Consider the following 13,102-nt stretch of genomic DNA (forward strand, 5'->3'; position numbering starts at 1 on the left):
AAAGGCTTCTCTTTCTCCCTGCAGGAGAGAAGAGGGCATTGTGAAGCCTCCTTCACTGTCCATATGATCCTGTCTTGATGAGGCAGCCCCGGTCCTGTGCAAGCGGGAAGATTGTGAGGGTCTCCTAGAGGGACAGGCTCCAGGGCAGCATTTCCAGAGATGGGGAGGAATGCCTGTGAGCCCATCCCTTTATGAGCAATGTGACTAGGGGTATATCTTCCTTCTCACAGAGGAGACTCTGGCATCTAACTCATAGTGTTCTCTGCTCCTACTCCTGCTGCCCTCCTGGAGTTATTTCACTTTCCACATGGGTTGTATAACCAACACCCTAGAATCACAGGCCATGGACCCCTTATCTCCAGAATAGTCACCTTCTGTCCCTTTCAACTACCTACTCTCTGGACTTTATCATCACCTGGAGTTCCACCTCCGCTGTGTTCTTAAGTGCAACTGTCTGAGCACCTATACCCTCTCTCACTATGCAATTCTCGCAATGTCACTCCAGGACACCTAGCAGCATATCTGTCACATGAGAATCACTTAAGTGATATTTATTGAATAAACTATACAAGTTCTTGGGTCTCGTGTTCATTGATACTGCCTTTGTATCCCAATCCAGTAGCTGGATCTTCCCATATTTCCACCTGCTGAAAGCTGATCTACCCCCTTCAAACTAGAGCCGAGGTCCTGTCTCTCCCACATAAACATGTTGCTCACTCCCCAAATATAGGGAAAAAAAGAAGCAGAGAGCACATCTAATTCACTTTGCAATTTCAATGTTTATTTCTGATACCAAAACTTGACAGCACACAAGGGGAAAAAAAGCAGTAGACAAGGAACAGCAAATAAATTTATCTTGCATGCCACTTTCAGTCAACAGGATGTGGCTCTCTAGATAGCTGTGTTTAGAAGGAATCTGAGGCTTCAGCCTCACACAGGGGAAAGACTATTGCGATTGATAGCAATATCTGTGAACATAAGAAAAAAAAGTAAAAAAATCAATGATATATATCAAATAATAAGGAATATACACACCAAAGAGTGCTGCCCCATACTTTCCTCACCTCCCTACAATGAGTTTCCTAAGACTCCTAGCTCATGCACATAAATACAATCCCATGGACCCTATATCCCCCAGAGACCCTAACTGCCCAATCCAAAGTGATGTACCTACCCAACATCTCACTCAACCCAGAAGAAACCAATGGCACCAAAGTTGGCAGCAAAGTTGGCACTGGCTGTACCACCAGGACCAATAATGGGACCAGCAAAGGTCTGAGGAAATCTGGAGCGGGCGTTCTGGTGGTATCTGGCCCAGAAGGTAAATGGAATTCTGGACCAGGGATCTCCAAAATCTCCTTCCTCATCCCAGGTCAGCAGCTCAAACTCAATATCATCCCAGCTCCAGGGCCCAGACACAGCCTCATCTCCAATTCCCATGCGGGTTCTTGCTTCAGCCCGGGCTTCGGCCTCAGCTGCAGCAGCATCCAGAGCATCCAAGGCCTCATCTGCAGCCTCCATGAACTGTGCAGTCCAGTCACGAGGGTCTCTTTTCTGAACCTGAGATGAGGAATAGAAAACAAAACAAAATCTATTTACAATAGCCAAGATACGGAATCAACCTACGTGTCCATCAATGGATGAATGGATAAGGAAAATGTGATACACACACACACAGTGGAATACTATTCAGCCTTTAAAAAGAAGGAAATTCTGCCATTTGCAACAACATGGATGATGCTGGATGACATTATGCTAAGTGAAGTAAGTCAGACACAGAAAGACAAATACTGCATGACTTCACTTATACATGGAATCTAAAAAGGTCTAACTCATAGAAACAGAGAGTAGAATGATAGTTTCCAGGGCCTGGGGTCAGGAGGGATGGGGAAATATTGGTTAAAAGGTACAAAATTTCAGTTAGATAGGAAGAGTATATTCTGCAGATTGACCATATAGCATGATGACTATAGTTAATAATAATATGTTGTTTATTTAAAATTGCTAAAAGAGTACATTTTAAATGTTCTCATCACACAAAAAAATGTCAAGTATATGAAGCTACGGAGAGTTAACTAGCTTGATGTAATCATTCCGCAATGTACATGACATGTATTATCAAAACATCATACTGTGCCCCATAAATATATATACTTTTTATTAGTCAATTAAAAATAAATGAATGTGCTGGGTACAGTGGTTCACGCCTGTAATCCCAACACTTCGGGAGGCTGAGGCAGGCAGATCACTTGAGGTCAGGAGATCGAGACCAGCCTGGCTAACATGGCGAAACCCTTTCTCTAATAGAAAAATAAAAATTTAGCCAGGCATGGTGGTGGCACGTGCCTGTAATCCCAGATACTTGGGAGGCTGAGGCACAAAAATCGCTTGAACCCGGGAGGCGGAGGTTTCAGTGAGCCAAAATCGCGCCACTGCACTCTAGCCTGGGCAACACAGCAAAACTCCATCTCAGGAGAAAATAAATAAATAAAACAAAACAAAATACTTAAAAATTACATTGTACACCATAAATATATACAATTTTTGTCAATTATACTTTAGTAAAGTTGGGAAAAAATAAAAATACTTTAAAAACCTAAAAAAAAAAAACCAAAACAAACTCATAATTGTATTAGCTAATATATTAACATATGTTAGCACCTAATGCATGTTAAGTTTACCTAACAACAACAACAAATACCACCAGCAATGCAGCACCTACCACGTGCCATACCTAGGATCTCATTCCTACCCTGGACCTTTCCCAGCCAGCGATACTTCATCCCTTGACCTATCAATGCTGGTTGGCACATTACCTCTGCAATGAATCTCAGCACTTTCATCTTGCTAGTCTCATGGTAGGAACGGAGGCCCCAGAGGAACTCATACTCTGGGGGGTTGCTGTTGGGCACTCGTCTGTAGTCCAGGTATCTGAAACAGCAAAACAGTCTTTGTGTCTACCTACCCGGGCAGAATGGTAGTCCAGTAATGAAAAATAATCCTACATTTTTTAACATCAGATTTCAAATAGCAACTCCCCCTCGGGCTCATTCCTGAACACCATCAGGGTATTTACCCCTTAATCATCAAGCCTTGAATTCCTGCACCAGAACACTAAGCACTCACTTAGAGCTGCAGGCGACGCTTGTATAGGGTCACAGAAAGGACAACATTTCATTTCACTCCTTCTGCCTCAGCTCTAGCTCCAGATTCTTGTAATCTTGTCAGTGAGCCACAGAGGTCCATTGAAATGATTACAGTGTAGTGCAAAAGTGTCAGCCTGGCCCAGCCTTGGGAATGTCTACTGTGGGGATGGTGGATGGGCTTCACTTGCAAGACAACTACTTAGAAAAGTAGAAAAATTAGAAGAATTCTGGCTGGACATGGTGGCTCACACCTGTAATCCCAGCACTTTGGGAGGCAGAGGTGGGTGAATTGCTTGAGGTCAGGAGTTTGAGACCAGCCTGGCCAACATGGTGAAGTCCCATCTCTACTAAAAATACAAAAACAGCCGGGCATGGTGGCAGGCACCTGAAGTCCCAGTTACTCAGGAGGCTGAGGCACAAGAATTGCTTGAACCTAGGAGGTGGAAGTTCAAGCGAGCCAAGATTGCGCCACTACACTCCAGCATGGGCAATAGAGTGAGACTCAGTCTCGAAAAAAGCAAACAAAAGAATTCGCCGGGTACGGTGGCCCACGCCTTAATCCCAGCACTTTTGGAGGCCGAGGCAGGAGCATCACCTGAGGTCGGGAGTTCGAGACCGGTCTAACAGGCAGAAACTCCATCTCTACTAAGAAGACAAAATTAGCTGGGCGTGGTGGTGCATGCCTGTAATCCCAGCTACTTGGGAGGCTGAAGCAGGAGAATCGCTTGAACCCAGGAGGCAGAGGTTGCAGTGAGCCAAGATCATGCCATTGAACTCCAGCCTGGGCAACAAGAGTGAAACTCCATCTCGAAGAAAAGAAGAAAAGAAAAGAAGAGAAGAGAAAAGAGAAGAGAAGAGAAGAGAAAAGAAAAGAAAAGGAAAGAAAAGAAAAGAAAGAATCTAACCACGAGGAGTATATGCAATAAATACTCCTGAGGACACACGTTTCTGTACGCACAGAAACACATATGCACAGGTACAGTGTAAGAAATGAGCTTGAGAAGGGCTTTCTTTTATTTTTTTTTTGAGACAGGGTCTCGCTCTGTTGCCCAGGTTGGAGTGCAGTTGGCATGATCACAACTCACTGCAGCCTCAACTTCCTGGGCTCAGATGATTCTCCCCTACCTCAGCCTCCCAAGTAGCTGGGACTACAGGTGCATGTCACCACGCCTGGCTAATTTTTGTATTTTTTGTAGAGATGGGGTTTCGTCATGTTTCCCAGGCTGGTCTTGAATTCCTGGGCTCAAGGGATCTGCCCACCTGAGCCTCCCAAAGTGCTGGGATTACAGGCGTGAGCCATTGTACCTGTCCAGGAAGGGCTTTCTAAAGCTGACCAGCACACAGGCAGAATCATAGGGAGCAGGAAAAGCCCCTTAGGCATCACTTACTTTTGCTTTACAAACTCGTAGGTGAGAAGTTTCCTTAGATCTCCAAGGAGGGGATGTCTCACCCTGAAGGTAAAAAAAGGAAATCCACAATCAGAGGCTATTACTATGCCCAAAGAGCTTTCCAGAACAGAGGTCAGAGATGAGAAAAGAGGCAGAGAGTTCAGAACTGTTCCCCCATCCACCCAGGTTACATCTTTGGGCTCTGAACATCCCCAAACCAAACCCTCCAGACCCCCAGGTTAATGCAATCCTGGGACCATCCACTGTTGCCAAAGGATGGTACAAACGGGTAAGAGATGAGAGAGCCCAATCATACCCAGGACGCAGTCCCATCTTGCGTAGTGCCTCCCAGAGGACAGCTGCAATGGGAGGCAAGGGGAGACAAGGGACGGAAAATAAGCATGGAAATCAGGCTGTGGCCAACCCCCAGCTGCAGGTCCAGTCACTCACCCTCACTGGCACGGTTGCCATTCATGAAGATGACACCCAGAATCACCAAGAGGAGACCGAGCTTGGGTGTGTCTTTGGTCCTAAGGGAATATAGAAAGAATGTATTTTCAGCAGCCATTTGCATGAGAGACCCCAACCCAGCTTACCCATCTAGCCTCCCCAATATTCCTCAGCTAGGGGAGAATTATACCCCAGCTCTGCCCATGACCTGTTATGTGACCCTGAACCCTGGACCCTGATCTATGTGAAACTCCTGGAAAAAAAGCACCACTGAGAAAGGCCATGTTCCACCTTCTTTCCCATCTTACGTTCCCAGTATGCCAGCCAGGGACTCGGGGGTACTGATGAGAATATACAGGTGTTCTTCTTTGTCAATTTCTTTCAGCTGAATCCCAAATTTCTACAGGGACAAGAAAACAGACCATGAAATTACAACATCTAGCATAAGCTACCCATAGGCAGACACTCACCTCCCTGAGACTTGCCCTAAACTCCCAATAGGAACTCCATGAATCTTTGAAATCAACTTTCCCCATTATTCCTGTCCCCCAGGACTGCCTTCTCACCTTCTCTAAGACAAAGCATGCACGTTCAATGATTTCTGGATAAACATCAGTGTATTCACGGATGATATCTCTCAGCATTTCTGTAGGAGAGAGGAGGGAGCCGTCTGAGCCGAGCGGAGGCCACAGAGCAGCAGTCCCTTTGCCAGCCCTGCTGTGGGTAGCACAGTCAAGGTCCTCAAGGGTGAAAAGAGCCAACCATGGAAAGGAGGGGACAGAAGGGGAAGGGTCATACAAGCAGAAGAACACCAACAGAGCATGGAGTGAAGGGAAGGGTAGAGCTTGGGGAGGGGACACGGATGCCTACCTGAGCGCTTGATGGGCACCTTTGTGTAGTCCTTAAGCATCAAATACTTGACCAACTTATTTGCCTGGGAGGGAAAAAGAAAATCATTAAACTTATAAGATATTTACAAAAAATCTTGGTTGAATTATAGATGAGAGGGTGACAAAGAAAAGAGCAAGAGAGGGGAAAAGTGACTGGGGAGTTACAGCTCTTACTCTTTCCTGAAGAAGGGCCACATCTCGGGGCTGTGCAGCACCCGGGTTCTGTGAGGCACGCGAATTGGGGGAAGGGCGCAGGTTAGGCGAGGGGCGCAGGTTCTGCCAATCAGGTGGAATTGGCCAATCAGCGGGGATCCAGTCAGGTGGTAGTGGCCAGTCAGTGGGAAGTGGCCAATCGGGTGGCAGTGGCCAGTCGGGTGGTAGCGGCCAGTCAGGAGGACCTTGCCAGTCTGGAGGACCCTGCCAGCCTGGTGGGGTCTGCCATCCAGGTGGGGTCTGCCATCCAGGTGGATTCTGCCAGGCCAGTGGATTCGGCCAGACAACAGGGCCAGGCCAGACAATGGGGTTTGGCCAGATCACTGGGTTCTGCCAGATTACTGGGTTTGGCCAGATCACTGGGTTCTGCCAAGCAACTGGGTTCTGCCAGGCTGGTGGGGTCTGCCTAGCTGGAGGGCTCTGACGTGCTGGTGGGGTCTGCCTGGCTGTCTGGTTTTGCCAGCCTGAGGGGTTCTGCCAAGCCAACGGCGTCTGCCAGAGCACGTTGGGGGGTGCGCCAGGTGGGTTCTGAGTGGTCACTGGAACTGGTGCAGACCTCCAGGTCCCTGCAGCCAGTGGGGCCCGCCTCTGATCCCCACTGCTGTTCTCTTCAACATTCAAGTTATTAATCTGTATCATCAGAGAGAAGAAAAGTTCAGAATCACCAGTGGGTTCTGTGTCCTTACCTTATCTATTCCAGGAATGCCCTCTAAACCCTCACCTGTAGTGACAGCCTGACCCACTAGCCATTGGTCACCCTGAGTCCTGGGTTTGTCTTTCACTGTCTTCCAGGCAGGAGTTTCATCTCCGAACCAGGTCAGGAACAAACCAAAGATGGGGACTGAGGCTTCTCCTCTTCCTATGTCCACCACTGGCTCTGTCTGTACCACCCTGAACAAATCACTCAAGTCACTTCACTTCTCTGCCACTTAATTTCCTTCTCTATAAATTGGGACTATGATCCCTACCTGGTAGGAGGTGCCTTTAAGATTTTATGAGACAACCTGTGTGAATGTGCCTAGCTCAAGGCTTACCACACGGTAGTTACTAACACAATGTAAACTGAATTACATACAGGTTGTATATATTATTTGTGCCCATGTATTATCTCCCCATCAGTTTGTGAACACCCGGAGGACAGGAATAAACATTCTCTTCAAATGGCCTATAGCCTAGCTGAATACAGTTACATACATTGTTTTGAACAAACGAACACCCTCAGAGAAGAGAGAGCCCCAAAGCAAAGTGAAGCTAGCAGGGATCTCACCTTGCGGGTCCTCTTGCCCCGAATTATTGTCCGGGACTCCAGATTCTGAGCCTGGGAACCATCTGCTGATGTCTGTGCAGTTGCACCGTCAGATTCAGAGATACCTGGGTCGGTCTCTATGTCAGCCTGGGAAGTGGCCATTTTGGCCTGATTTACATTCTGGGTCTGGGTATCAGCTGTTGGGGACTTAGTGGTATCATTCCAAGCCTTGAAGGGGGTCTTAGGCCTGCTGTTGGCCAGGTCATTGGCATTGAGAGACTGAGAGAAATTGTAGGTGGCATTTGGGCCCACTTTAGTAGTGGCATTCTGGGCCTTAAAGGCCATCTCAGACTTGTTAGCAGCTAACTCACCAGTGGTTGCTGCCTGGGAAAAATCATAGGCAGCATTTGGACCCTTTGGGGTGGCATTTTGGGACTTAAGGGCTGCCTTGGGCTGCGTGTTGGGCACGTCCTTGGCATTATGAGCCTGAGAGAAATCATAGACACCATTTGGGCCTTTTGTGGTGGCATTCTGGACTTTAAAGGCTGACTTAGGCCTAGCGGCAGCTGCTGAAACCTGAATGTCAGCCATCTCATTGGCAGTTGGGGGCTGTGAACTCTGGGGACTAGCAGCTGCAGTGGCCTGGTTAGTAGGTGGAGCCTCTGAGATCTGGATGGCCTCCATCAAGGTCTGCATAAGCAAGGCGCTGTCTTCTACAGAGGCCTCAGCCTGCAAACACAGGAGGGGAAAAATTAAATCTCTGGGCCTCTGAGGCAGGAGGTGGGGTGGGAATAGGGAGCCCGGGTGGCAGCGCAACAGGGGAGCTGCAGGCGGGTGGTGGGTGCAAAAACAGGGGGGGCTGAGGCAGAGATCTAGGGGGCCCGCAAGGGGCGATAGGGGGCGGGGCGGGTACTAAACATGTGGCAGGGATGGAGTAGGGCAGGGGCAAAATGAGGGGTGGGGAGGTGTGCAGAGAGTGGGCAGGAACAGGAGCCAGGGACGCTCTGAGAGGCGTGCAGTAGCAGCTCAGGACGGGAGGCGGATCGCGGAGTTGAGAATAAGGGGGGTCGCACAGAGTGGGGAATGCAGAGAGAGGGAGGGTGGAGGCAGGAGGCTGGGGGAGGGGGTGACAGACTGCTCTACAAGCGTCAGGACTCTGGAAAAAAAAATGGTTCCTTACCCACCCCGCATTCTCTGGGCAGATTGCCCTGACTACTAACAGGGTCTCCCCTCTCTCTGAGCAGGGACTGATGGCTGAAAAGAGACGCCCCTCCCCCCCTTCGATAAACGATGAGAATTCGAAAGGCCCACGGAGTCTAGTCACTAAAGAGGGCCAAACCGGATCCCGGCGTTTGGGAAACCAAAGAGGCCCGCGGGGAGGGGTGACTGTCGGCTGGGGAAATGCTGGGGTGGGGAGTGGAGATCTCACCTGGAAGCCGAGGAGGCCCGCACCACAGTCCATTTTCTGAGCCATGGCTCCTGTCCCTCTGGCAAGAGCGGAGCCTGGGGGCTGTGGGAGAGGGGCAGGGCGTTATACTACAGAGGGCAAATACGAAGGACCGAATTGGGAGGGGGATGACTGTGGTCTGATTGTGCGGGCGGATAAGGTGAATGTGAGGAGGAACGGATCGGAGCGGGAAAAGTGAATGGGCGTCCAGATGCAGGTTCTGAACCCCGAGAAGCTACTGACAGAGAGATGCTTCAAATCGGGGTTTGGGAAGCAGATGAGTTCTGAATTCGCGGGGGAGGGGTGCGGTTGGGTTGGGATTCGCATTTGGGAAGTTGCATGGAGGTTTTGAGTCAGGAGGAATCATCTAACAGTACAGATCGAGGTCAAGGAATCTGAGGATTTCGAACGATGGGAGGGATCGGACAGGGGTTTTGAATCAGGAAGGATCGGGAGGGGCATGTCAATTGGGGCTTGGGGGGTGGAAAGGGATTCAGAATCCAGGGTGAAGGGATCGGGATAAAACAAAAATGGGGGCCCGCACCAGGGGGCAGATGCCCCGTCTGGGGGCTAATTCTCACCTTGCCTCAGGCCCCAACCCCAACCCCCTCGCTGCCTCCCTTCTTCACGACTCAGAGGATCGGGATTGCTGGGCTCGGCTCTCAGCAGCCGCACTCTCTCCTTGTCCAGGAGAAAATGCCAGCGCGGCAGCTTGGGCGACCCCGCCTCTTCGCCTAATATACCACCCACCGCCTCAGGACGTTACGCGCATGCGCAAACACTGAAGAGCCAAAGTCAGTCCCGCCTGCTTTCCCAACAAAAGCTTCGTCCCGGAGACCATGATGCGCATGTGCGCTGGAAGGCGGTCCCGCCCCCTTTGCCAACACACCACCCCACCACCAACCAGGTCGACACTATACAACAGCACCTCCCCTTCCTCTACGCCCCCTCCACCAACAGATGCGCTGTGCCTCTTGGTCACACCCCTTGCCCCACACACCGGCCCCCTACCTTTTCCGCAATGCGTCTCTATTCCGTCCCTCCCCTACTCAAGGCCCCTCCTGTCAGGTCGGCTTGCATCTCCACCCCCTTGCCCAGCACGCTTAGGTCTCTGTGTGGGGTCTCTAATTGCAACAAGTGTTAGACCTCCGCTGAGGAAACGGAATGGCCTGAGAGGATACACTATTGGAGCTAACAAAGTAGTAGTAGTAAGTCTGTGGCTGCCACGTGACTCCATGATTTCTCCCCCACTCCCTGCCCGCCCCCACAAGCTCCCAGACGCAGAAAGAACGTTAGTTTCTTCCCTGTTCTTTATGCAGCTCCGGTGATGGACTCATTTGTGTGTGTTGGGGGAGGAAAGGAGGGAAGGGCACAGCTTGTACATCACAGCAGGATTTGTGCTGGGGCTTGTCTTCCCGTCACAGCAGCCCTGGGAGGTGAATGTCAGCACCCTCATTTTACAGATCAGGAAGATGAGGCACATATACATTGCATAAACTAGACAAGGCAACAGAGCCAGAAAACAAAATGCAAAATTTGGGTCTGGGTCTTCCTGACTGCAAAACCCACGTTCTGCTCATGCTGCCCTGGGGACTAAGAGTACCCCTCCCTCCTCCATTTGAGCAACAGACCACGGCACCCCATTTGTCCTAAACAAGCAAAGTTTGTGTTCTAGGAGACCCAAGCTCATGCTCTGCATTCAGGAGGACACAAGCAGAGGCCCCCACCCTCCCCCTGCCCTATGTGGGTCCATCCAGGTGTGGAAATTGCTCCTTGGGGTCCACTCTATGCTCAGAACGTCAGGCCTCTTCCTTATCAGGGATACAATCACACTGTCCCTGAGGCCTTCTGGTGCCCACTGGAGCAGCCAGGACAATCAGACCTGTGTGTCTGAGCCATAGCAAGCCCTGGTTCCTTTCAGGGCTGGGGTCTGGGGCAGCTGTGGTCTTACGGAGAGAAACTGGGCTGGGCTTCAGAATTCCAGGGATGGAGTGCCCAGCCTGTCTGTCTCCAGCTGTGTGAGCCCGCTCAGGTCACTCAATTCTCTGAGCCCGGTTTCTCAATGTGCAAAGTGGAATGCACAGCAAGTGGGTCCTACCCAAGAACACACACGCTGCTATGCTTCCAGGATAACTGGAGAAACTCAAAAAGGCAGAAAATTAAATACAGATGTGAGGTGACTCAAATTAAACTGGTACATTTCCAAAATTCAAGACAGATCTTTGTGCAGTTCACATTTGTTCTGGCATCAACTCATGCCAGAAGCCTGCACATGAAAGGAAGCTAATGCTAGGAAGGACTGCAGCATTTGGTCCCCAAGGGCCAACATCAGTTCTGCCTGGCTGGATGACTTTCCTAATCTGTTGCATAGCAACCTCCTCTGTCAGCTGCCTGTTTTTCCTCAGCACTTCCTCTGTAAAGTGTCTGCAGTGAGACGTGATCAGACTCAGGAAAGGAGGTCGGAAACACAATTTTCTATGCTGTTTCCATATCTGTATCTTCAGTTATGACTTGCCCTGTGAATTCTAGATCCATAGTAACTACCTACCTCACTTCTCCAAATGGATATCTCTCAGTATTCTCTAAATTAACAGGTCCCAAATCAATTCCTTCATACACCTCCTCCTTCCCACCAACACAGTGTTTCTCCTCTAGTTATGCTTTTCTCTCCCATTTAGAGTGTAAACCTCTTAGGGAGATAGATTTTTGTTCTATTCATTGTTGTTTCTCCAGCACCTAGAACCATGCCTGGCACATTTTTATATCCTCAATAAATATTTGTTAAATGAATGAATCACTCTCCATCCCATTGCTAAAGCAAGAAACCTGAGAGGCAATTTTTCCTGTGATCAATTCACTTATTTTTCCTCATTATACAAATAATGCATATTAATCACTATACATTCAAACACTGCCTAAATATTTTAGAAATTAAATAAACATCACTCTAAATCTCATCACCTTGGACAATTGCTTAGATTTGGTGCTACCTTTTCATACTTTACACACATATATATTGTTACATAAATGATGTGTTATATATGCCAGACCTTAAACTTCATTCTTTTCCTTACTGCTTCCCACTTTCTTTCAATTCTACCTTCTCCTGTCAAACACTTGTTTTTAACACCATTTGATATCCCTCCATACTCAAAAATGTTTTATTTTTACAAATTTAAGATTACATGAACTTTTATGTGTCTGAATTATCTTATTTGACAACAGTCTACCTCTGATTTGTTCTTTTAAATGACTGCATAATATTTCATGGTAAGAATGTACCACAATGTATTCAACCATTCCCCCATGGATGGAATCCATTTTAGTTTCAGGATTTTTGTGGGGAGCATGGCACATACAACAACATTGCAATAAAAATACTTGTACATATATTCTTATACTTTAATAATGAATGTTTGTCTTTATTTCCGTGACACCAGAAGCCCAGGAGTAAGACAGACATATGCTACAAGACTTTATCATTTTTTTTTTGCCAATCTTATGTGTATTTATTGGTATCTCCTTATGGTTTTAATTTATATTTCTGATAAGCAATGTGGTAGAACACATTTTTATACATAAATGAACATATTAGATTTATTTTGTAATATGCTTATGTCTTTTACCTGTTTTTCATCTGGGTTTCATCTGGGTTGTCTGTCTTACTGACTTTTAGGAGTTCTTTATATAGCTTTATAGATCCTTACTGAAAACCCTTGGGGCCAGACGTATTTCGATTTTTAACGTTTTAGTAAGGTCATATATATTCTTGCGTAACAGTTCCAACTGTAAAAGCCACAAAGGCCAGATACTCACTTCTTCACATGCCGTTGGCAGCTAAGAGAATGTGATCTAGGATTTACCAGTGTAGCAAGCTCCTGAAGGCCATCCTCAGATTCAATGATTTGCTAGAAGGACTCGGATAACTCAGAAAAAGTGTTATGGCTATTGTTTATTACAGTGAAAGGATACAGATTCAAATCAGCAAAAGTAAAAAGTGCATAGGGAAAAATTCGGGAGAGACCAGGCACAACTTTCCAGTTGTACTCTCCCAATGGAGTTGTATGACCAGTGCTTAATTCCCCCAACAATGATGCGTTTAATATGTATGACATACTGTCAACCAAGGAAGTATACCCAAGCCTTGGTGCCCAGAGTTGTTTTTGGGGTTCAGTCAGATAGGCCGGGAGCACCTGTGTGGCTGACCTTATTCAGTCTCTAGCCCATGCAGAGGTTAAACTAGTATCTCTCAGCCCAAGGCTCACACCACAAATCACACTGTTAGCATAAACTATCCAGTGTGGGCCAAGGTCACAGTAAAC

The 13,102-nt window shown here is 48.0% G+C and overlaps 1 protein-coding gene across 3 annotated transcripts in view; it reads right to left on the reverse strand.

The window, feature by feature from the left end:
• Positions 1-759: 759 nt before the first annotated feature.
• LOC105535193 (melanoma-associated antigen D1) overlaps positions 760-13,102 on the reverse strand; it is a 108,693-nt gene continuing 96,350 nt past the window's right edge. Inside the window, exons 1-14 of one of the 3 annotated variants that reach the window (XM_011974185.1) lie at positions 9,362-9,515; positions 8,763-8,843; positions 8,322-8,489; positions 7,355-8,062; positions 6,049-6,717; positions 5,855-5,918; positions 5,551-5,630; positions 5,293-5,384; positions 4,985-5,064; positions 4,851-4,893; positions 4,535-4,597; positions 2,817-2,931; positions 1,175-1,560; positions 760-968 (exon numbers count right to left, since the gene is read on the reverse strand). In XM_011974185.1, the coding sequence (XP_011829575.1) occupies positions 1,183-1,560; positions 2,817-2,931; positions 4,535-4,597; positions 4,851-4,893; positions 4,985-5,064; positions 5,293-5,384; positions 5,551-5,630; positions 5,855-5,918; positions 6,049-6,717; positions 7,355-8,062; positions 8,322-8,489; positions 8,763-8,807 (2,505 nt within the window). In that variant the 5' untranslated portion in view covers positions 8,808-8,843; positions 9,362-9,515 and the 3' untranslated portion in view covers positions 760-968; positions 1,175-1,182. Of the gene's footprint in view, positions 969-1,174; positions 1,561-2,816; positions 2,932-4,534; positions 4,598-4,850; positions 4,894-4,984; positions 5,065-5,292; positions 5,385-5,550; positions 5,631-5,854; positions 5,919-6,048; positions 6,718-7,354; positions 8,063-8,321; positions 8,490-8,762; positions 8,844-9,361; positions 9,535-13,102 lie in introns of those variants that run through there. The other 2 variants (XM_011974186.1, XM_011974187.1) reach the window with 2 other exon arrangements.

This window comes from Mandrillus leucophaeus, unplaced genomic scaffold (genome assembly GCF_000951045.1).
Source record: "Mandrillus leucophaeus isolate KB7577 unplaced genomic scaffold, Mleu.le_1.0 Scaffold1427, whole genome shotgun sequence".
NCBI classification, from domain to species: domain Eukaryota; kingdom Metazoa; phylum Chordata; class Mammalia; order Primates; family Cercopithecidae; genus Mandrillus; species Mandrillus leucophaeus.